Below are 26,500 nucleotides of genomic sequence, written 5' to 3' on the forward strand. Positions count from 1 at the left end.
AAATGGTGAAAGAAAACTTATTTCTAGATAAACCTATTAAAATGATCCCAAACTTTCCTTTAATCTTTACAGTTCAGACTTTCTTAAATGAAGTCTCATATTTATGAATTGTCCATAACATGAGGGTCCACTTGATTCATTTACATTTCAGGTCAAAATTCCTTGGGTCAAAATGGGAAAAAACGTTATATCAGACAACGACTGTCCACTCCCGTCTATCAATACTTCTTTATCGTCAATTCTATTGTTTTTGTTGTTGACAGTGGAAGGATTTTGGTTCTGAAAGGTTACTTATTGGTATGTCATCCTTTTCTTAATTTTTGTACGAAGTCACTCGACGGATTTCATATTTTGTCCACATTTATTTTAAAAAGAAATGTTTCACAATAACAATATATTATTATCTAACATTACAAGAGGACCAAGGTTATCTCGTACTATGAATATTAGGTGCGTGCCCTTTACACATTGTTAATCAGTCTATTGTATGTAAGAAAATATCATCAAAGTAGAAGGCATATTTTAAATGGTTAACCAGTTAACTACCGTGCTCTGGGAAAATTCGTATTTTAAAATCTAGCCAGAAAACTTGTCCTTCAAATACCGATCGATTTAAATGACCCTCATCTTGGCAAAAACTCTCCAACCCTGGGACCTCGCGAGGTCATTTAAATCGACCGATACTTGAAGGACGAGTTTTCTGCCAAATTTTTAAATTCGAGTTGTTTTTTTTTTTTTCCAAAGGACAGCAGTTAACTGGTTACTAGGAGCATAAAGGTCAAGGGTAATTGGTCTATGTAGAGTAAAGTACAGTTGGTATTGTTACAACAACATATTGACTTTACCTGCTATTATATGTAATAGAAAGATTATCAGATTATGTTCAGATATCTTCGATGGTTTTTTTTTTTTTTTTTTTTTTTTTGCTAGACTAGACTAATATGGAGGTTGCAGTTCTTGGTTTAATCGTGAATCAGAAAAGCAATGCGTTTAGAATTGATCAACCGAATTATTCCGTCTGCCCGTCTCTCTCTCTTTTTCTCTCTCACTCTCTCTCTCTCTCTCTCTCTCTCTCTCTCTCTCTTTCTGTCTTCCTTTCTCTCTCTCTCTCTCTCTCTCTCTCTCTCTCTCTCTCTCTCTTTCTTTCTTTCTTTCTTTCTCTCTCCCTAAGTATCCATTTATCTCTCAGAATCACAAGCACAATCATTTGCTTTCGTTCTCTAATTATTTCATAGTTACACATGCACACAAACACACACACACACACATGCACACATACATTTTCGTTCTCTCTCTCTCTCTCTCTCTCTTTTCTCTCTCTCTCTCTCTCTCTCTCTCTCTCTCTCTCTCTCTCTCCGTCCCTATTCATCTTGTTATTCTTTTTCCTCCCATCAAATCTTGTAGAACACTTGCATGGAATGATATTTATTTTTTACAATGTACAAACGTTATTCCTTCAATTCAATGAGCAGCACCCATAAGTCTAGATGGCTAATTAATTGGTTATGGCAGCCGCCATAATGAACAATCGAATATTATCACATTAACAATGTTCTCTATCATGCTATCCAAACCCACCGCACTGTTGAAAGTGCCAGCTTGTGTTGTTGTTTGTTTTTTTTTTTAGTCACACAATGTTCCATTCCATTAAAATATATTGTTACATGTTACCCGTCGCCTCGAAACGGTAATATGTCAGGATAACTAAATAATTAGGCCTTCAGAGCCGTGATGCCCATGGTGCCGGAGTTTTTCACGGTTTCTATAGCGTGAGACGGACAATAGCAATTACTTGCTACCCTTTGGAAAGGACGCTAGTCTATGGCAAATCACTTTCCGTCAAGTCTAACAGAACCAGCTACCCATCCACTGCTGGGTGTACAGAGGGGTCAGAAAGAATCTCGATGGTCCCCGGGATCGAACTTGGTCCCTTCGCGTGTGACGCGAGTGCTCTACCAACTGAGCTATCAGGACCCCCTCTGGGTGACTAAGATGCTGAAAATTGAATTTATATCCAAAATAAATCAGACCTTGGTTGCTTTTATGTTGATGCTATGCATTTGGTAAAATACTCACAACATCTGCCAGCCGGAGCTAACGTACCAACACACTAAACTGTGTGTAACCTGGAACGATTATTGTCTGATTGATATACTATTTTAGTGAACAGCAATCACCAAAATGGCTGTCTAAAAACATAACAAAGAGCTGAGTGACGTCAATTTCGTTCCTTCTATAGCATTTTAAGAATAATGAATGAAGAATGCAGTTTTTATAGAGCGCTATATACCAAAATTTCATGTTTGTATCAGATTGACTTCACTTTGATTTTGATTTTTTATCATATGGATCATCTCGACATAATACCGTTTTGATACGATGGGTCACAGGCATAGAAGAATACATCAAATTACAAATAATTTTCAGAATACATGTTCTTGTTAAAATAATGACGTTTTATATAATACTAATATGACTACTATTATCGTTATTATTATTATTATTATTATTATTATTATTATTATTATTATTATTATTATTATTATTATTATTATTAGTGCTAGTTTCACTACTATTATTGTCATCATTATTATTATCATTGTCATTATTATCATAATTGTCATTATTATTATTATTATTATTATTATTATTATTATTATTATTATTATTATTATTATTATTATTATTATTATTATCATCATCATCATCAATAAAATTATCATCTTTATCATTGTTATTGTCATCATCATAAAAAGGGCAGGACGGGTGAGATTCAAACTTGCGTGGTATAACTCAGCATTTCTGACCATGCAATAAAAAAGGATAGACGACACATAAAACAGCGCTTATAATTCTCGGGGGTTTGTTTCTTTGTCATGAGAATTTTTAAAAATGCCAATCAATGAAAATATCCCTCATCTTGTCGAAAAGTCTAAAACTTTATCTTTATTTGGAGACGTTTAGAACAGTGGAGGGTTTTTCTTTTAAGTGAACGTTTGGACAAATGAAAAATTGTGCTGTGTCAGTGCATGGCAGAATAGATGGGACATTATAAATCAATCATGAAAAATGCAGTAATTATTTTCTATCATCTAAATAGAATATTATTCTACTCCTCACCATAAAATAGTGGCGGGTAATGATATCAAGTTTACATACATATATATACATATATATATATATATATATATATATATATATATATATATATATATATATATATATATATATAATGTGTGACGGCAGATAATCAAGCGTTATATTTCACTAAAATTTGATTTTTTTAAAAAGTATCTTTTATGTGTTTTTGTAAATAAATGTCCTTTATGCAGAGAGAACAAACTTAGAATCGATGGAGGGGTAGAAAAAATATTTCTTACACTCTTGTGTTTTGGCATCTGACCTTTGCTGTTTTGGCATCTGACCTTTGCTCCCAACGCGCACGCGCAAGGTTGGGAATACGTCCGGAATTCCAAAAATCAAGAGTGTAACAATCGTATATTATACTATGATATAGGGCTTTCCTATATTCTAATCTTAGACCCAGTTACCCAATTACGGCTGTGTAATAATTAACGAATCTAATTATATCTTTGTATTATGTTTACATCAGCGTTTATTCCCAAATATTACAATATAAGTAGATGGTTGGTTGTGATTTTAATCGAATAGACAGTCATACAAAATTCAATCGTAATTATGATTGCGTAGAAATCATCTTGATTATATTATTATCGATTATAGAATATTAAGATATAATAATTGTGAATGGAAAAGAGGTAGAAAGAAAAATTAATAGAAATAATGAATGTGACATTTTGATATTATTTGAACTTCCCGCTACAAAGCATAAAGATTTTTATTGTTTGGCTTTATCATCATAACACAAATGATTAATAACTTCATTTTCTAAGATTAATCTTTTATTGCTTTGTGTTTGCTTGCGTAAATTCCCATTATACTACGATTGCCTGGCTCAATAAAAATACAAAACAAGCACGGTTAAAATTAGTATTATCATCATCATCATCATCATCATCATCATCATCATCATCATCATCATCATCATCATCATCAACATCATCATCATCATCATCATCATCAAAATTATCTTCTGTATCATACAGAGGGCAAGACGACTGAGAGTGCTGACAGCATGTGTGTATGTTGTGTGTGCGCGAGCGCTCGCGAAAACAAACAAGCATACAAAGAGTGAGTGAGATTGTGTGTTTGACTACGCGTGAGTGCGTGTGCGTACGTACGAGTGTGTTACTTATTATGTAACACCAAATTACCACTTAAAGCACGAGATAATAAAGAGAATATTTTGAGGTATCTATTTTTTTAAAAATAGGGTTGGGGGTTTAAGTTCGTCAGTACGGTCCATGGGACAGCGTGCCTCAGCGGTACGGTCTTTGCTTCGTACTCAAAAGGCCGCGCTGTGTGGCGTTGAGCAGGTCACCTCGCCCTAGCTCATTTTGCGGCGCTGCTCTGCGGCTGATGCCTGGGTTATTCCAGTCTTCCCTTGGAATAGGCCCTAAAGACAAATTTCCCAATGGGGATCAATAAAGGGAATTTTTTTTTTTCATTTTTAAATGTTTCCGAACGAGCACGGAATCACTGGTAAATCTAAAAATTACAAAACAATTTTTACAGATTGAAATAGACGTAACTTGCAAAAAAGTTTTAAGTTAAGGGTAATTCTATCACTCGTCTACTCAAATGATTATTTGTAAAATCTGCTAGGGCATAATGATCGATCATCTCAGGTTGTTGCTAAATTGTGGGGCTATGTGGTCTTGTGGTATAACACTCGCTTTCGGATCGGATGGTCCTGGGTTCGAGCCTCACTCGGCGCATAGTTGAGTCCTTGGAGAAGGCTCTTTACTCACATTCTCTCACCGCACTCAGGTGTTAAAACGAGTACCTGGCCGTTAACAGCGTTGTCTCTGTACGAAAAAATTATAACATCGCCTAACAGGCGTTATGTCCCGTCCTAAATGTTAAATGTTGCTGTTTACCAGGGACCCCTTGTAAAGCGCTTTGAGCACATTTAGAGGATATTGCGCTATATAAAAGTTCAATGTTTAAAAATAATGTTTTATTCATTTTTGCGCATCTACATACTTTATAACCAAACCGATTTTTATCGTTGATGGCTGAAGCGCTTCGTCTTGATATCTTTATAGTAATTTCCACAATACAGTAGTGCAATGATTTAAATAGACGATTCCTTTTTTTTTTCACTAGCTTTTATTTCCCCGTAAACATTGCGGGTTGTCCAATAGTAAACAAATATCTACGTTAATATCGTGGTGTAAAATACATTACATTTTAACGTGCCTATAATTTCACTCACAGACACGGAAGATTAATCTCAATTTGGGAACTGGGAATAAAATGGAAATGGTTTGCAGTGTTCCTCTGGTGTTCATTGCCGACAAGTACCAAATTAAAGGTCTCTATCATTGAACACACGAGACAAATAATCGAGATTGATTTATAGACAGGAACACAAGCCTTGTATGTGGGTTGTAGGGAATGAGATTAGCGGAAGAGTAGCGTCCCTTGATTGGACGTCACCCATAGTCTGTGACGTCACCGGCGGAAAAGTTATTAGAGAGAGGACGTCATGTTGGTAGTGCGCATGCGTCTCTCGTCCTCGCGGAGAGGACTTATAATTTTTGTCTGCGGAAAACCAACACAAAACTGTGATCTACCTGACTTCAATACGCTTCAACAGTCGTAACGTCACTTCACTCGTAATGATGACGCATGGTAACTTAGTAACTGGCTCTAAACTATCGGAACGATGGCAGACGCCCTTATGAAATATTTCTCCGACGAGCATAAAAGCGTATCCAGAGGAGTAAAAAAACATTATAAATATGTTTCATGCTTTGACTTTTACACATTCTGATCACGAGACATATGAAAAGTTTTAGTCAGCATAAATAATAAAAAGTACCGATTTTTTTTTGTTTTGTTTAGAACCACGATGGCCGCCGTTGCTGGGCGACGTGACATCAGACTATTAGAATCCATGGGGAAGGAAGGAAAAATCAATCCTCCAAGAATTTCGTGTTATCGGCGTTCATGAAAATATAATGCCTCGTTAGCGGAGCCTGCGTGAGTGAAATAAAGCTAGTTATCGATGCGGACGTTCTTCCTTGTCGTTTTGAGGGAAAACGAAGAGCAGTAAATTGTTTATACTAATTTATGGATGAGTTTCACTGCAAACTAACGCTGATTTGAACTTATAACGAAGCTTTTCGTTTTGTTTATCCCTGACTCCAATCTTTGTGTGGGGCAAACACTTGAAGAATTATTCTCTTTCAACTATAAATATAGCACAGAAAAACGTAATAAAAAAGGATGATGATGATGATCATAATAATAATAATAATAATAATAATAATAATAATAATAATAATAATAATAATAATAATAATAATAATAATAAAAATAAAAATAATAATAATAATAATAATAATAATAATAATAATAATAATATATAATAATAATAATAATAATAATAATAATAATAATAATAATAATAATAATAATAATAATAATAATAATATAATAATAAAAGTTATAGCAATCCATTTCCAGAATGACGCAAAATATTGCCCATTACAACTATGTTAATCTAGGCCCATCATTTCCAGACTTTATTTTCTTACAATAAGATATTTATATCCATATGATATTTTAAGCGAAAACGAACAGTTATAGATACACTACCAAGGAAACTGAAAACAGTTCATAATTAAATCAAATTGTACAAAGTTCTTTTTTTAAAATGAACATAACATCTAAATCCTCAACTAAATCGATTGATGCCTGACATAATAGGAATATTATCCAATCCGTATTTCCAGAAATGATAATACCAAATGATTGGAAACTCTACAGGTGCCAATTAACTCTCTAATTGATAAAGTTGTCACAACTGAAATAAATTCCAACTTGTAGCACGATTGTCCGATTGTTTTGCCCCCTTAATGTTGTCATGATTGTGAAATATTAACATGATTGCTTTATATCCTTTCATATCGTATCATTTAAGAGTTACTAAGCTTTAAAAACGTTTAAATGCTCTTTGTAACTCTCTTCTATCGATAACATTTTTCTAAGTTATGTTAACAAAATGAAAATGTTATTTTGACAATTCTGGGTACGTATAGATGTTTCAAATCATTAAAAGTCTAACTCACAAACGAGTGCCGGAGTCAGGAATCGAAGTTCAATTTTCTCTATCAACACTTGCCCAACATGTTATTTATAACCCCATGACTAAGCCTGACATTTTGTCGAAATAACAACAGATAATACATTTTACGCCAATATTATCAAATGTTAGACAGCTTTATGCAGCTAGAATATATTTATCATCCTCCGTCTAAGTATCTCATTGTAACTCAACTTTCATTACCAAAGACTTCAAACTCAAACTATTTTTAGATAATATATTACCACGATAATATATTAACATATTGAGGCGATGGGTCTCCCTCTCTCTCTCTCTCTCTCTCTCTCTCTATCTCTCTATATATATATATATATATATATATATATATATATATATATATATATGGTGTGAATATGAATTACAATTACAACAATGATGACGTAATATTTCTTACTTGATAAGCATAGCTAGTATTATACGAGTAGAATAGGTAAATGTTTCCATTCAGTGTCCTCTTTTTCAAGTTTTATACAGACAATTGAATCTAAAGTTTGGAAGGAAGTCTCCTTGATGTTTCCTAATTTTAAATTGCACCCCTCCACGCAACACTGATATATGTCATCGCCTCGGCATTCAATGAAGAAATATAGTAATCTATCAAGCAAATGTCTGGTGTTAGCAGGAATCAACCTGTTGTCCAAAGCGAGAAAATTAGAGGGGGGGGGGGGGGTTATTAATCTGGCCCAAGAAAAAAAAACACGAAAGTTCCTTAAAAAACGGGCTCGAACCCCAGACATTCTGACAACGCAATGAGTTAACCACACGCCCCCCCCCCCTTTCCCCCCATCTCATTATCCAAGGCTATGAATAATTACAAAGGAGAGAGTATATATAAAAGGCGTGTGGAAAGGAGGTTGTTTGGTGCATCACATTCCCAATGCATGCCACATTGAATAAGATTGACGTTTCCGTTCCAATCTCGTTTGTTTCACTGTGCATTACGAGTTGATTTCCTGGACTCAAACAAACATTCTATCATGGCAGGTCTGTCTGAAGCCTGGATATGTAAATTTTAAGGGCACTGATATAACACGAACGAAAAATGATGAAACTAAGAATAGTATGGATTTTTTTTTAAAAAAAAAAAACAAAAAAAAAAAACAGCCCAAACGTGTTTGTAGTGAGACCGATGTGTACACATTTTCAGGTCTGATAGCCCAATCTACTATGGGGTCACTGTATAATGAAAATATTCTCAAACCAATATTGTGTTCATTACAACAATGTTAAATCAAACCCCATAGTTGTGTCCGGTTATCATACCTGCAAAAATGTGCACATAGGGTGAGATCGATCGCCTCAGAACGGTATTGTGTCAGGATGAGACAGATGGCAAATAAGAATTTTTAAAGTTAAAATGAAATTATAAAATTAATATGTACAAATTGTCATGACTTAAAATTCAAATGTCATCATCAAGACTAGTCTGACGTTCCATTAATTGAGAACAGTGAATGGAGCTGGATTTATGTTGATAAATGAGTAAAGAAGTCTCAGAAGACAATCGAGACAAAATCTTCTGCAACAATGGAGAGTTGAACCCGGACCCCGACTGATACAGGCACCTCCGCCTGGCCAGGAGAGGGACGCTCACTGATACGCATTTCCGCCTGACTCCTCTCGTGGCCAGGCGGAGGTACTTTAACTGTCGGATCATGGGTTCAACTCCACGTCAATGCAGATTTATTTTCTCCAATGTCTTTCTGGCACTTCTCTGTTCACTTCATTTCTTGCTGGCATACCCAGCTCTTCAAAATCTGACGCAGAAAAGTGCGTTTGAAATACCGAAAGTATAATATCAAAACTTTTCACCTATCTATCTTATGGGTTAATACTGCTCCACGTTATGTTACCGCAGTTCCCTGGGTCTAACGACACATATCCTCTCCGTGTTGTTAACAATTTTAATGGATTAAGGAATGATAAAATTTGAAAGTTTTAAAACAGTGAAGACTCACCTGCCTCCAAAGTAAATCCTTGTTTAGTTTGCATGTCTGTGACGAAACAACCAGATGAATCAGTGGAATTACTCCTCCAAAGAAACATTTTATCAGAGTACGAATGGGCATAAGAGCGTATACATTGAACACCACAAAAGCCACGACCCATGCGCCATCTGCCATGCTCAATTCGTGGTGTTTCTCCCCAAATTCCGCTTCCGTAATTAGCGGCAATGGAGAGCTTGAAATTCCAAACATGGCGATAAAAACAAGAACTGTGTAACTGACTAGAGTAAAGTGGCGTTCTTTCATGTGGTCGGCCTTCATGTAGACTAGAAGAATTAAGAAAAATACTCCTTGTGCGTAAAGATACAAGCTGTAAATGGTGTAGCTCCGGACAAACACTGTAATCAGGACGGCCAGACTGAAGCAGAGAATGGTCAGCAGGAAAGTCAAACACACCATTGCAGACTGTTGAATTTTGAAGACATAACGTTGGTAGAGAGATTCCATCTCGACGCTGTTGAATTGATTCCAACTTAGAAGTCGCTGAGCTCTCTTGGGTCCGGTGTTACCAGCCTTTCCCAGCTGTTTCAACATTGGAGTATCTTCTGTTGCAATGTCGGCCATTTTGTTAATCAGGTAAAAAGTAATTTCACTGAATAGGTAAATGAAATGTTAATCAAAAGCTTCCGATGGATTGGATACGTTTGTGTTACACGTTAAATCTATACGCACATATACCACCACCCACATCGAACTACTTTATACAAAAAATTAAAAGTTGTTGAAAAAATTCCATCATTCAATTATTTACATTTTTGTGGCTACAGAAATACCAAAAATGTTGAAGAATATACGAATTTCCATGTATAGTTGTATGATTATCTGCATGAATAACTGATGTGATTTCATTCGCATTTTTAACGATGATAATATGAATCAAATCCTTGCTTCTTGTCTTATTCTGTCATGTCTGAAATGGAAAAAAATGACAAAATTAAAACATCCTGAAAATGACGACGACGGTACATTAAACTGATCATTAGGGTCTATTTCTTAACAGGCCAACTTCAGAAACTGTCCGTCAACTATACTGATCAACACAAAAGACATACAATATGTTATCTGCTGTTGTATTAAAATATAGATAAAGACACCTGATCTCCTTGTTGTAATGTGTTTATCATTCGTTGAAACCTATTAAAGCATGTTTGAATGGTGTGGAACACAATCTAAATGCAATCGTATTATCATTTATATTACGACAGAGTCAAATGAAGGTTGAAAATAGAATCAATGTTCGATGATTGACAAAACATTGATTATTGCATGATATAATACGGAAATTCCACTTCTATGGATTATGGTATAAATTTGCGGAGAATCCAGCTTTCATCGGTCTTTCCAACTTGAATAATGACCAAAACAATCCAAAACCCAAGAGTCGGGCACCAAAGGATTAACATAACAACGTGTAGACAAAGTTTTTGACCCTTTAGGAAGCTAGTTGTATTAGTCTTCTGGTGCCAGTCTCATGATGCCAATTTATCAGTTATTACTTTGTGATAGATTTTTCAACGTGTTGGATTCGTGGATTATCTTTTTAATTATTCATCAACAACACCTACCAGCTATTCACAATTTGAATAAAAAGTATTGAAGTATAACGGCCAAAACACTAATGGAGCAACAATTAGTGCTTATCCACATACAACCACCTCATGTGTTAATTTTTAAAATCGTAGATTACATATCTAAATTTGATAAACCCCGGTGAATAATCCGTCAGATAATGTGGTGTAAAACAATCCATCCATGTGTTCATATTATGAATGTTGTTTTTTTGTTTTTATCAAGTCCTATCTATCACAGCGGTAATGAAGATGGACGGGCCATCGGTGACACAGTGTCATATTATGGATATGATAATGTAATAATAGAAAACACGTCTCCATTTTATTTATTGTTCTGTTGTTACGATCTGGTTGTTAATGTATAGGAATGTATATGTATGTTAATGTATAGGGGTATAGGAATTATACATGTTTGGCTAAGTGATTTACTGGTATGAAACTCGCCTGTTGATCGGAAGGCCCTGAGTTCGAGTCCCGCTCTGAGCGGCGCATAGTTGAGTCCTTGAAAAAGGCTCTTTACTCACATTCTCTCGCCGTACTCAGGTGTAAAATGAATACATGACCGGCTGCAGCATTGTCTTTGTCGGAGAAAAAATGTAATATTGCCTAATAGGCGTCACGTCTGGTCCTACATGTTTAGTATTGCTGTTGACTAGGGACCCCTTGTAAAGATTTTTTAGCACGTTAAGTGAATATAGCGCTTTGTAAAAGCTCAAGGTTTCTTTCGTTTGGTTTTTGAATTTTTAGGGGCTTTTTCGTGATTTTTTATTTTGTTTTTATTTTGTATTTGATTTTGTTTTGTTTTGTTTTGTTGGGTGGGGTTTTTTTTTTTTTTTGTTTTTTTTTTTTTTTTGTTCTCATGTCTAGCGGTCAATCACTGAGAATTCCTGTTATTGTATTGGTGTTGTTTAGTTTATCACACGTGCATAGAAAAATAGATTTAAATTTACATTGTTTCTTACGATCTACCGGGCGATGTTATCATTAATTCACTCGCCTTTGGGTTAAAAGCGCATTGGAAGGGGTAGGTGTGTGTGTGTGTGTGTGTGTGTGTGTGTGTGTGTGTGTGTTGGGAGAGGGGGTGGAGAGTAAATCTTGTTCGAGATAGTTGGGATTTTCTTCATGGTATAAGAGCTACACATATTCTATTCTGCAGCACAACGAAACAATCCTTTTTTAACATTTTGGCCAGAAAAGTTTGAAGTTCAAATTATCTATATATTAAAACGACCCAAAGTTGAAAGTTTTTAGCATGTTGAGGGTAATTTTATTAGATCGATATTTGATGGTAAAGATTATCTGACAAAAATGAAGAAAACAAGTATTTTGCAAAAAGATCGTTTTTCTTCCATTACAGTCACTGCTGTCTTCTTGAAATGGTAAAATATGGTCGGTTAAGAGTAATACTTAATCTGGCCTTTGAAGGGCTGAATAAGCTAAATGTTGTGACAGGACATGAAATTGAATTTCGTTATTTCTTGAAAGGATACACAAAAACTTGAATAAGAATAGGAAGCTGTGATGGGCGCAGGATTTTTTTAATGCTAATTTATATAGCACATTTCCAATGATTCATCTAGGTTACAAGGATTCATATGTTTCCCTGTTTCCCTCTGCGGCCCATATTGAACAAAAATTCTATTCCACACCAAACAAGTGTCTTATGGTCGTCTCTTACGTACCAGAACTCTTGCATTGCCTAAAGATAGATACCAATTCAATTCCTCATTCATGACACCGAGACCAGAATTTTGCAAACGTTAGAATCCATTGTCACTTATCACAGTTAACAAGGCTTGAATTTGTTAAAATCAGAGACGTCGTAACATTGATACACGCCCATGCCTTAACTCCAAAAATGTGAATGTTTTATCATATTATATGATCTCCAATGTGTACTTATTTACAGGTCTGATAATCCAAATTGTTATGGGCTCATCGTTGTTATAAATGTACTCTCAAGCCCATGTGAAATAACTGTATTATTACAGCAATGTTAAATCAAGCCCATAGTTGCGTTCATAGATCAGGCAAACAAATAATAATTATGTACTCCTCGGTCTACACCGATGTAAAACGTATTTGAGGCGGTGGACCGCAAATACACGGTTGTCGTCCAATTCAGAAATCTAACACAGAAGCCATGGCACACTATCGAAGTTGTAACACGACAGGCTCGAAGCAATCAAGTGCTTTTGAAAGAAAACGATGACAAAATAGAAAATAGAATGGGCTATTTCGGGAAGTGAAATTAAGCGTGAAAGAACAAAGAACAAGAGTTGAACAGGATATTTGGCCTTGAAATACCGCGGCCAGTGGTGAGAATGCTTGTGGGTTTTTTTTTTAATTCTCTTTTTAATATTAACGGGTTTTTTAAAGTTATCAATATGGCACAATAAAATGAGATATAGCTGAGATGATGGAAATTATAATTATTAATTATGTAGTAGTAGTAGTAGTAGTAGTAGTAGTAGTAGTAGTAGTAGTAGTAGTAGTAGTAGTAGTAGTAGTAGTAGTAGTAGTAGTAGTAGTAGAAGTAGTAATAGTAGTAGTAGTAGTAGTAGTAGTAGTAGTAGTAGTAGTAGTAGTATAGTAGTAGTATTAATAGTAGTAGTAGTAGTAGTAGTAGTAGTAGTAGTAGTAGTAGTAGTAGTAGTAGTAGTAGCAGCAGCAGTAGTATCAGTAGTGGTAGTAGTATTAGTGGTGGTAGTTGTATTAGTAGTAGTAGTAGTAGTAGTAGTAGTAGTAGTAGTAATAGTAGTAGTAGTAGTAGTGTAGTAGTAGTAGTAGTAGTAGTAGTAGTAGTAGTAGTAGTAGTAGTTGTTGTTGTTGTTGCAGAAGTAGTTAGTAGTAGTAGTAGTAGTAGTAGTAGTAGTAGTAGTAGTAGTAGTAGTAGTAGTAGTAGTAGTAGTAGTAGTAGTCATTGTTGTTGTTGTTGTTTTTGTCGCAGTAGTAGAGTTATTATCGTCATCATTTTATCCCCCCGATTGTCTGCATATGGATGTCATCTCACATGCAATCGGTCACATATTGTGGCGGGTTTTCTTTACAATAATTTATTGGAGGCCATGGATTATGTATAAGTTGTAGGGACGTTAGAGAGAGGAGAAGGTGAAGAGACAGAGTATTTGTGTTGAAAAACACAAAACGTCGACATGCTTAGATCTGGGTCTCCATCTAATTTGAATAAGTAACCGCTGAGTGTTGTTTCTGTCAAGTTTGCCAGCACTAAAAACACCATCTGGCAATGACAACGCTTGGCAGTTTCTTTAACCCATTTGTTCATACAAAATGTAGATTGATACTGAGTCCAACGACAATTGAAAACAATAATGAAAGTGAAGTCCGCCATGAATCATGATAGCCCAATTCACCTTGGTAACTTGTAAATTTTATAAAGCTAGGGAAAGAACTCAACTGTGCAGGTGTTTTATTTTAAGCCAGGTGGCGCTAAGAAAATGCTTAATTAAATTGTTCAAAGCTCTATCTTTGTGAAAATGTTAACAGACCTACTTCAACACGACATAATCAGAGTGTAATTAAACAAGGATGATTTGTCTCGGCGGTGGTGGTGGTACAAAATGTAAACTCGTTGACATTAAAAAAAAAAAAAACAAAAAAAAAAAAACAAACAAAAAAACTTGAGGCTTCTTCCCAGATCTGGTTTTATGTAGTGATGGACAGACGATAAAATATTTAAAATCTAATATGAAAGTATCAGAAATGCGAAATGTGAACTCTGTGCTGTTTAATAAATTACAGACTTTGTAATGGGGGAGGGGGGGGGGTTAACTATCCTTGGTCCCACAATGAGGCTGGCCAATTGTCTAAGCTCAAAGTTTCGTCAGATCGTTTGTGAGCATTAAATGAGGTTACGTAGCTGACAATTGGCTTAATGGTAAACAGAGAAACGTTTTAGCTAGGTGTCTCTGTTGTATTGATGAAAATGATAGTTTCATTCAGTGCTAAAACTCCCATTTAAATATGTTTGACCATTTTAACTTTAAAATTATGCCGGTTTTCGGTGGTGGGTCACAAGGATGTGGTGATCTATCTCAGATTCCATAAAATTAATTAATATTCAACTTTCAGCGTCTAATTCACCTTGGCATATTACCAGATGGTAGCATCGGATTACATAAAATGGTACCATTCTGTGAAAATAACACGTTTTAAAAATTTTGGCCAGGAAATTCATCCTTCAAATATCGATCGAATGAATTTACCTTCAATCGATATTTGTGGGGTGAGTTTCTGGCCAAAATTCAAAAAACGTTTATTTAAATTTCAGAATACGGCAACGCGGAGCTTGTCATCTACAGTCTTATGAAAAAAATACTGTGTTTTCGTTATATCAAAATTTTGTTCCATGTCGGATGGAAGACGAAGAACCAAGAATCGTTTTTCTTGCATTCGGATAGATAGTGTGCGCTAAGCTCACAACATTGCCATCCGGAAGTATTGATAGTATGCGCTTGGCTAAGAAGCGCACAACATTGCCATCCGAAAGTATAACGGACCAACACACAAAACTCTGTGTAACCATGAACTTTTATAGTCTGGTTAATACAATTTAGTGAGAATTGCTCATAAACGCGGATGGCAAAAAACAATAACAAAGGCCAGAGTGACGTCAACTTCATTCTATCTATAACGGACGAACATATCAAACAATGTGTCACCTTAACCGTTTATAATCTGGTTAATACAGCTTGGTGAGAATTACTCATAAACGCGGATGGCAAAGAATAATAACAATGACCTGAATGACGTCACTTCATTCTATCTTTACAACGGACAGTGAAAGCTGCTAAAACGATATTTACAACATTGTCACTTTAACGATACCCATCACAGATACATTATTGCAATACGTTTCAACAGTCATCGCGTCACTTCCCTCGTAATGACACATGGTAACTTAGTAACTGGCTCTAAACTATCGGAACAATGGTGGACGCCATTTCATATTATGAAATATTTCTCCGACGAGCATAAAAGTGTATCCAGAGGAGAAAAACATTACAAATAGGATCAAATTTTGACTTTTATACATTCTGATCACATGACATATGAAAAGTTCTAGCCAGCATGAAGAATAAACAGTACCGATTTTCATTGTTTAGAACCCGGCTGCTCGCCGTTACTGGGCGACGTGACGTCAGACTATTGAATACAATTACAGTAACTAAATTTAGACAAACTAAGCAGTCTCGGGTTTTAAGAATAAAACTCCAAAATAAAAATGAGTAGCAGAAATAAACTTAGAAATTTGAAGTAACTGGATTCAAGCCCGAGCTAAATACATCGCTAAACAACAGAGGGGGAGAGAGATAAGAGAGAGAGAGGGGGGGAGAGAGAGAGAGAGAGAGAGAGAGAGAGAGAGAGAGAGAGAAGAGAGAGAGAGAGAGAGAGAGAATTTTAAGAAAGTAAATGAATCCGGTAAGGAAACCGGATGAAATTGGACAATAGCTCCCAATGACTACTTATTCCATAGGGAATATGTTGCACCCTCACAATTCTATCAATAGGGATAGAAGAATCCACTTGGAGGCCACTTCTTGTCTAAAACAGGCTACTCTTGATCGGTGAAAGAAGTGGGAGGGAAATGTATTTTGCATTTTGTGTTTTCTTTCTATTTCTTCCTATTGTCAACGTAGAAATAATAATAATGATAATAATAATAATAATAATAATAATAATAATAATAATAATAATAATAATAATAATAATAATAATAATAATAATAAATCTTTATTGTCCATAAATATGGCAATTTGTCATTTAGTTACACTTGTTATAACGTTATAATATTATAACTATAAGATTGAACAGATATTTCACTCCTACTTATTCTGTCTCTCTCTTTCTCCCTCTCTCTCTCTCTCACTCACCATCTCTCTCTCACTCCCTCTCTCTCTCTCTCTCTCTCTCTCTCTCTCTCCCTCTCACACACTCTCTCTTCCTCTCTTTCTTTCACGCGTGCGATATACACAACATAGACAGATACATTTCATTTTTAATTTGTTACAATTGTGGCAATTTGAACCAAATATTGTCATCATTATAAATTGGTCAATTAATCTAGACGTCTAACATTAAATGAATTAATCAGTCAATCAGTCAACGCATCAATCCTTGGTTTTGTTGTACCATATGAAATATTCAACATTTTTATTGCTGATGGAACGAACGTTGATTTGTATTTGTTGGTTCTACATTTAATCTGACAAAACCTTCTCCAGATGGTATAAGATTAAAATCATGGTATAAAATATTTCTTTTTTAATATTGGTAATTGCGAATGCTTTCCTTTCTATTGCTTTTCCATGAATCCTTTACACTCCGTCAAGAGGATGGTTTATCATTTTTCCTACCTCTTTGATAGATTTTTAAATTTTTGATTTATCTTTAAGTCGGCATCCGTCAAGCCATATAGTGCAGCCAAACGCAATTACACTTTAAATCAATGAGTCATAAACTCTTAACATAATTTTCTTCCCTACTTGAAATGTTCTCAATTTCCTTAGGATGTATAATCTTTGGGCAACTTTCATAGATATTATATTAATATGTTGAGAGAAATTGATGGAACTATCAATGGTTATTCCTAAATATTTAAAATATTCAACTATCTCAACATCATCTTTACAGATCGTTACGCATTTTAAGTCGGTTTTATTTTTTACACCAAACTCTTATTTTCGTTATTTCAACATTTAATTCAAGTTGATTTTGCGTCGTGGAACGTTCGCACCATGTATGAAGCAGGAAAAAGCTCTCAAGTTAAAGAAAGTATTGAACTGGAACCCTCAGGGCAGAAGATCAAGGGAAGGCCACGAGGAACATGGAGAAGAATTAAAGAAGCTGATATACAGAGAAGTGGTAAGACCTGGAATGAGATTTTTTTAAAAGTTAGCCCAGGATAGAGAAGGATGGAAACTGTTTGTCTGTGGCCTATATCCTGACCCAGGGTGAAAGAGGCAATGATGATGATGATGATTTTGTTTACACCAATTAGTGAAGATATTAATTTGTTTGAAATAATTCTTTTCGGTAACTTTATCTTTTAATAAACCAAGAATAGCAGTATCATCTGAATATTTCACTATAAAACAATTTTCAAAGGATGGTCTGCAGTCGTTGGTGTATAAGATGTACAGGATTGGGGAATTCACGCATCCTTGAGGGACATCCGTTCGACAGCGTTCTTTTGTAGGAGATATTTTCACCCAATTTTATACACTGCGGTCAATGGGTCAGAAACTCTTTGTACCGTTTAATAAGGTAGTTTGGAATATCTATGTTGCACAACTTTTAAAGCAAAATATCTGTGTTCATCGCATTAAAAGCTGACGAAAAGTCGACATACAGGAGGATCCTGGCGTAATTCGAGGGCGTTTGGTCAACGTGTTTTGCGATCGAAGTTGTGGAGGTTAAAATTGCGTCTTCTACACTAAGATGTTGCTGGTATTCAAATTGATACGGATCTAACAATTTCAGGTCAAAACATGTTTGTAGGAGCTCATATTTCAATTTTTTTTTCTAAACATTGCATGCAGTCGACGTAAGCGCCACTAGGCGAAAGTCGTTCAATAAGAAGAAGAAGAAGAAAAAAAAGAAAAATGCGCATGGAACATTTTATATATGAAATGCTACTGTTTTATGCAATAATAGGCCATGCACACACACACACACACACACACACACACACACGAAGAAGAAAGAAGAGAAGAAGAAGAAGAAGAAGAAAAGAAGAAGAAGAAGAAGAAGAAGAAGAAGAAGAAGAAGAAGAAGAAGAAGAAGAAGAAGAAGAAGAAGAAGAAGAAGGGAAAAAGAGGAAAAGAGAGGAGAGGAAAAGAAGAAGGAGGATGAAGGAAGAGATGCAAAATGGCATGGAAGCATTTGTTCATCTTGTTCTTCTCCACCTCTTCCTCCTCCTCCTCCTCCTCCTCCTCCTCCTCCTCCTCCTCCTCCTCCTCCTCCCCCTCCTCCTCCTCCTCCTCCTCCTCCCCCTCCTCCTCCTTCTCCCCCTTCTCCTCCTCCTCCTCCTCCTCCTCCTCCCCCACATCTTGCACTTCTTTTCCGTCTACACTTTAGTTAGCTACGTATAACGGCAAGTCCACTATTTCCTGCCGTGAAAAAATTGAATGGCCATCCCTGTCATCGCGCGGTGTGGTGACATAGCCAGGGACGTAATCACGCACGTAATAGGAAGACTGACCCTTTGTGTCTTTGTCATGTCACCAGGCAGTGGCGGTCCTTATGTACCTGACATGTCAGTCCAGACACCCCAATCACTGCTAAAACGTGCTAACTACGCACGACCTCGAATTCCACGAATACTTATAACACACATTTTCATTCTGAAAATTAGTAAGAGCTTCTGTAACATTCATTATGTGGCCTGCCTGATGTGGTGAAGAAGAGAGTTAGGGGAGATTTAGCCAATTAACTGCCATTATCTGGAAAGACACGTATTTAAAAATTTGGCCAGAAATCTCGTCCTTCAAATATCGATCAATTTAGCGAGGTTCCAGGTTTGAGAGTTGTTTGTTTCTTTGTTGTTGTTTTTTTTTTTTTTTTGCCAAGATAAGGGTAATTTAAATCGATCTATATTTGAATGATGAGTTTTCTGGCTAAATTTTTAAATACGTGTTTTATCAGATTTCGGCAGTTAACTGGTTAATATAACATTGAACATGGTGAAAGGCGCTAAAACTCATGCTAAATGGTTGTTGTTTGTTTTTGTTATTGTTTTTTTTTCATGGCGACATCATTGTCTCTTTGTTCACGACAAACTAACTTTATGTTGTAATTGGTGCTTTGCTATTCTTGGACATACACGTTGGTCTAAAAATAGATATAGGTAACGTGAAGACAGGTATGAGAAAGGACATGTAAAAGTTGTTTGGGGTTGTTTGTTTTTTTAATTATTTTTTTTTGGGGGGGGGGGGTGTAAAATTTTAAGGTCAGCTAATTAATTGGTAAAATTTAATTTGTGTAAGGTAATGAGAAAAAGAGACACTATATATATATATATAACGATTTTCAACGGTAAACACCATGATCTAAGCGCTTTATAATTTTTACCTACTAATTTTGGAACAGCTTACATTTAACAGATAGACATATAAAAAAGTCTTGTGGTCTACAAAAATAGAATAATAAAAGACAAAGGGTACGTCCTACTCCGACGAGATAAATTTGTGCAAAATAGTTCCCCTATTTTAAAGTTCCTAACACGGACTCGGGCCTCGGATCTAATATAGGTCGTGTTGTGACTTCAAGTCCTGTACACTAATAATACGATTCAACAGTCGTAACGTCACTTCCCTCGTAAGGACGCATGGTAACTTAGTAACTGGCTCTAAACTATCGGAACAATGGTGGACGGCCTTATGAAATATTTCTCCGACGAGCATAAAATCGTATCCAGAGGGAAAAAAAATTATAAATCTGATCATGTTTTGACTTTTACACATTCTGATCACAAGACATATGAAAAGTTCTAGCCTGCATGACATGAAGAATAAAAAGTATAGATTTTCTTTGTTTTAGAACCACGATGGTCGCCGTTGCTGGGCGACGTGACATCAGACTATTGAATCCAATTATAGCAAAACTTATTTGAAATACAACTCTGCCCCATATTTAAAACTTTCCCGCAAGTTCAGGGTGATCTTAATCTATGACGTAAAAGGCAATACGCGACAGTAAAAATCGTGATCTTTCATTAAACGCAATCTCCACTTAATTAGTTCAAAGCGCTTTACAAGGCGTCAAAGCCAACAACATTACTGATTACGTAGTGCGAGTCATGACGTCTTTGAGGCGATATCACATCTTTTTCTACAGAGATAACGCTGTTACCGGCAAATAATTCTCATGTACACATGAGTACTGTGAGTAAAATGTGAGTAAAGAACCTGTTTTAAGAACTGCGTCCCCACAGAGGGTCAAGGTATAAAGACACAGGATAAGCTTCGAGACCCCAAAAACCAGAGCGAGGTCCCAGGTTTGAGAATTTTTGCCAAGATGAGGGTCATTTAAATTGATCAATATTTGAATGACGAGTTCCAGGCCAAATTCTAAAATACCCGTTTTTCCGGAGTACGTCAGTTAACAGGTTAAAGGAAATTGAAAGTGTCCGGTTTAATTCGATGTCACGGTTTATGCGGTTGAGACATAATTTTCCTCATCAATAATTACGGACAAATCAATTGTCCATTCCATGCATGACACCTCACGTTGGGAGGTGATTTCTAAGCATTCTGACTGATATCTGCTTTAGTTATCATCCACGGCTTTGTTCCTCCAGGCTCGGACACGTAGAATTGTGATTGAGGCCAGAATAACATCAGTGCCAGACCTGTTGTGGATTTCACCAGGGGATTATAATATTGTGGCGGCTCTAAATAAAAATAATTCTAATCTATTGGTATGAGGTTTAGTGAAATACTCACCAGTTCTGTCCGCTAAAATAATCGTAACAACCACACAAAGCTCTAACTAACCTGCATAGTTTAAAATCCATCAGAGAGAATTAGGCGAGGACTGATCACTTCCCCGGTTGTCTACAAACAAAACAAAAAAAAAAAAAAGGAAGCGCCGAGTGATTTAAATTCCATTTAACCTTTCTAAATGGCAAGCCACATATAATCTCAATGGGTAATTATTCTAATTTTTGAGAAGCGGCTGCGGCTATCAGAGGTTATTTGAACATTAGCTAGCTCAATAATTAGATTTTGTCACAAGAGTGAAGCTATCTACGTATGATCAAAATTCACGCTTGGCCAGCCTGACTGACGCAAATCATTGATTATACAAACATTGTCGAGCTGAAATAACAATCCATGACATTTTCCTTTGACCTACAACGATTTCTTCCACTCCACAAGATAATGATATTTTTAAGGACAACATCCTTTCTGAATTAAACATTAGGAAGTCGATCTATATTACTTTTAATTTGCTAACATCAGTCATATAATTACGTATCCAAAAGTGTTCAAAATGAACCACATCATAAATAGTGCTGAAAAATTTGAAACGTTTGACGAAATTAGTCAATTAATATAATGTGAAAAAGAAGTAAACAAATAAAAACAATCAAAACAACAACAAACAAAACAAAACCCCAGAAAAAACCAAGAAAAAAAGCAAAATAAAAAAGTAAAATGCGGAATAAAAAGCAGTAGCCGAAATGGAAATTTCCCTCCTATTTCTATTTGTTGAAAAAGTGAATCGTCTTAAAATTGTCATTTTTAGTGTCGCTCTTTCCTCCCATCTGATACTACCACGGCCCACTGTAGTTATGTCATGGATACTACCCGGGGTAGATCTGAATCACCAGGCCCCTACAACAATGCAAGTCAAATCTCTCACATTTACCAGGTTACACCGAGCATTTAATTAACCCGTTAACTGTCGTACTCCGGAGAAACTCGATCCATTTAAACGACCCTCATCTTGGCAAGAACTCTCAAGCCTGGGACTTCCGAAAGTCGATATTTGAAGAAAGAGTTTTCTGGCCAAATGTTTAAATACGAGTTTGTTTTTTTTCTTTTCCCAGAATGCGACAATTAACTAGTTAAAGGTGCAGCGACGATGTGTTGGATTAGATTTGAATGATAAGTTCAGAGAACTGAACAATGAAAAAAGTAATACTCATAGTTCTTGGAATCAAAAGGTCTTTGTCTGTCCACGTTTTCATCATATGCCGTCAGGTAAAGGTTGTTTTCAGTTGAAAACATTGGTGCACGATGTGAAGATAAGTTACTTTTTGTGTCAGCATGAACTCACCATGGGAACATGGAAAAAATATGCAAAAAGACACGCAAATACCAGAGCTTCCAACATTCGTTGTTTCAGGATTTCCCCACTTGTAAAAAAAGGATTTTACGTTATTAACCATATCACAACAGGATTTATAAATTCCCGTTTTTCCTTGATTTTTTTTTCTTAATGATTTAGTGATATTTACACATGTAACGTGCACAAAAATTGATATCTAGTCTCTAAGTTTTGTATATGGCATATTTCTATTGTATTTTCGTATAATGACCATCAGCTCTTAATGTCATAATACTTTAATCAGATAACATATGCTTTAATGAATCAGATTTGAATAATTGGCTTTTGTGCATTTGACTTCGGTGAAGAAATCCTGGTTTTTAAATTCCTGGTATGACCTATAGAAATACTTAGAACACGCGTGGCGTCACACAATTCTTTGCTGTCTCTTTTCCCCGGCGAAAGAATTGAAAAGAGTGTTAATCACATTCGATGAAACAAATTAACAGTTTTTAAAAATCCATTTTATAATCATGGCAATCATAACTAGGTGGAAAAGCATTTTACATTTTCATACATTTGATCCAAATTGCAGCTCCTGAAATAATAGAATCTCTAAACACACTTATTATGGATGGAATAATCCATATTCGGATCTAATGCATTACTGTCAAACAGTACAGACAATCCCTTAAGCTCTACATCCGTTCCCTGACATATTTCCTTCCATAATTTTGGCCAAATTTTTTTTATTATACTTCAAATGAGTTGATATGACCTTTGACTTATTCAAAAGATTGGAAAATCGAGACTTTATAGAAATCTCGGGTTTAATAATTGTTGACAAGTCGAAAGTCGTCTTAGTTTATCAATTGATATTTGAAGTGATTAATTGCGTAAGAAATGAAAGAAAGCATTTGGTCAACGTGCAACATTAAGCTGTATCAATAGATAGTGTGCGCTTGGCTAAGAAGCTCACAACATTGCCATCCGGAAGTATAACGGACCAACACACAAATCTGTGTCTAACCTTGAACGTTTATAGTCTGGTTAATACAGTTTAGTGAGAATTACTCATAAACGTCGGTAGCAAACAACAATAACAAAGAGCTGAGTAACGTCAACTTCATTCTACTTATATTATGCATCACCATTTCAACGAGTCCATTCCCATCTACATCAAGGAAGTAACGCTGGTAAAACTAAGTGTGGTGAGCTATACAATGTGTAAGTGACATAATCTTATAAAAACTAGGACTGTCTATTACACTGCCTACGGACTGAACTCTGACCTTTACACCAGGCAGAGTCAGGTAAATTGGAAGCATCATAAGTTTACCTGAATTCATTTCTTATTTCATCATATGGCATAATATAAGTAGATATCGAGTTGAGCGTATTCCAGTTTGTTTGACTTTATTTAATAATAAATGTGCCAACTTCTACCTTCACATTTCATGCCAGACTAAGCAGATAAACAAATAGGATTACTAAACTCTCTCTCTCTCTCTCTCTCTCTCTCTCTCTCTCTCTCTCTCTCTCTCTCTCTCCTCTCTCTCTCTCTCTCTCTCTCTCTCTCTCTCTATCTATCTATCTATCTATCTATCTATCGTGTTCCCTTCTATTTTTCTTTCGTCCTCTATCTCTGTCTCTCTGTGTATCAATATATTTTCATCACTCTCTCAATCTCTCTCTTTCTCTCTCTCTCTCTCTCTCTCTCTCTCTTTCTCTCTCTCTCCATCTATCTATCTATCTATTTATCTATCTATCTATCTATCTAATCTATCTATCTATCTATCTATCTATCTATCTATCTATCTATCTATCTATCTATCTCTCTAATAGGACATGCATAAACACATGTACATCCTATTTCCACACATCTATATATTCTCATCCATAATTATTGAGCCACTAAGCTCATATGATATTATATATATATATATATATATATATATATATATATATATATATATATATATATATGTAATGAAGACATGCTTTAAATATGTAAATGAACGTATCAGATCACCTTTGATTGGATATTTGTATGCCAGACTTTAGTGTTTGTAAAAGACAAACATAAATAATGATAGCAGACTATGTAACAAGGAAGTGCATTGAATTGATTTTTAAATGGTATAAAAATGGAATCGGAAGACTAACTAGCTACATAAAAATGTTAATTGATCTGTTTTGATGTTACATACAATGGTTGCCAGTGACATTTATTTATACGCTAAATAAGCAAACTTATAACAAGAACAATATCAATAATAATAATGTTGTCTTTTTGTCTTTGTAATATATATATATTTTTAAAAAACCCTGAGCTTTTATATAGCGCAATCTCCACTAAACGTGCTCAAAGCGCTTTGCAAAGGATCACTAACCAACACCAACACGTAACATGCAGAACGAGACATGACGCCTGAGGCGGTATTACAATTTTCCCCACATAGACAACGCTGTAAACGACCAGGTACTCATTTTAACCAGAGTACGGTGAGAAAATGTATATATATATATATATATATATATATAATATATATATATATATATATATATTATACAGTAAACCAACCACTGCTGTGTGGGGGGGGGGGGGGTGTCAGTAAAAGGTCTCGACTTCACTTGGGATTTATCTTTTTCCTTTTGTGTGTGAAGCAAGTGCTCTACCAACTGAAGCAGGTTTCAAAGACAAGCATCTCAATCCAATGACTTTTATATCACGGTTCTTTTAAACTTTGAATTATAATGTAATTCGTACTGATTTATTCCGGCCTAATCGTCCAGTTCTTTAAAATAATATTTCATTTACCCACCCACAGTGCGTGTAAAGAGAAGCTTGGGAAATACTGAGTGCAATATCATTAAAAACAAAACCTCTTTATTACCAGTTAACAACTGTACTCTGGAAAAACACGTATTCAAAAATTTGGCCAGAAAACCCGAATTTTAATTCTCAATCTATTTAAATGGGCCTCGTCATGGTAAAAATTCTCAAACATGGGCCTCAAGAGGTCCCAGGTTTGAGAGTTTTTACCTAGATGTGCGGCTATGTGGTCTAGTGGTATGTCACTCGTTTTCGGATCGGAAGGTCCTGGGTTCGAGCCTCGCCCTCGGCGCATAGTTGAGTCCTTGGAAAAGGCTCTTTACTCATCTGACCGTACTCATGTCCGAATAATTGTGATATCGCCTAACAGGCCTCATGTCCCGTCCTACATGTTAAATGTTGCTGTCGACCAAGGACCCCTTGTAAAGCGCTTTGAGCACATTCAGTGGATATTGCGCTATATAAAGCTCAATAGATGAGAGTCCTTTTAATCGATCGACATAAGCAGGACGAGTCATCTGGCCAAATTTTTAAATACGTCTTTTTCAGAGTACGGCGGAGAACTGCTTATTACAGCTTAATGCTTTACACAAACTTTGGCAATGTTTTTGTTTTTGTTTCTCTTTTTCTTTTAACATTAGGAATGAGGAGACAAACATGATCGAATGAACAAAGATGAACTGTGTTGAACAATGAATTTCTTTGGCTCCAATAAAATGCTTTTTTTCATCGGTTGCTAAATCTAATGAAAACCGTGTCATAGCGTAGCCATCGAATAGATAGTATGCGCTTGGCTAAGAAGCTCACACATTGCCATCCGGAAGTATAACGGGCCAACACACAAAACTGTGTGTATCCATGAACGTTTATAGTAGGGTTAATACAGTTCAGTGAGCATTACTCATAAATGCGAATGGCAAAAAAAACTATAACAAAGACCTGAGTGACGTCATCTTCAAACTATCTATAGTTATAGCCTGACACTGACCAAAAAATGTCGTCAAAATGCCAGTCTTTTGCCACAAAAGAAAGCAAA

At 35.6% G+C, this 26,500-nt stretch overlaps 1 protein-coding gene across 4 annotated transcripts in view; it reads right to left on the reverse strand.

Annotated features, from left to right (window-relative positions):
- LOC144964179 (adenylate cyclase type 1-like) overlaps positions 1-26,500 on the reverse strand; it is a 258,709-nt gene that overhangs the window by 197,430 nt on the left and 34,779 nt on the right. For 2 of the 4 annotated variants that reach the window (XM_078898146.1, XM_078898144.1), the window contains exon 2: positions 9,214-10,171. In XM_078898146.1, coding sequence (XP_078754272.1) covers positions 9,214-9,825 — 612 coding nt within the window. In that variant the 5' untranslated portion in view covers positions 9,826-10,171. Of the gene's footprint in view, positions 1-9,213; positions 10,172-10,267; positions 10,310-12,514; positions 13,020-26,500 lie in introns of those variants that run through there. The other 2 variants (XM_078898145.1, XM_078898147.1) reach the window with 2 other exon arrangements.

This window comes from Berghia stephanieae, chromosome 2 (assembly GCF_034508935.2).
Source record: "Berghia stephanieae isolate SIO BIC M18660-M18661 chromosome 2, UCSD_Bste_1.3, whole genome shotgun sequence".
NCBI classification, from domain to species: Eukaryota; Metazoa; Mollusca; class Gastropoda; order Nudibranchia; family Aeolidiidae; genus Berghia; species Berghia stephanieae.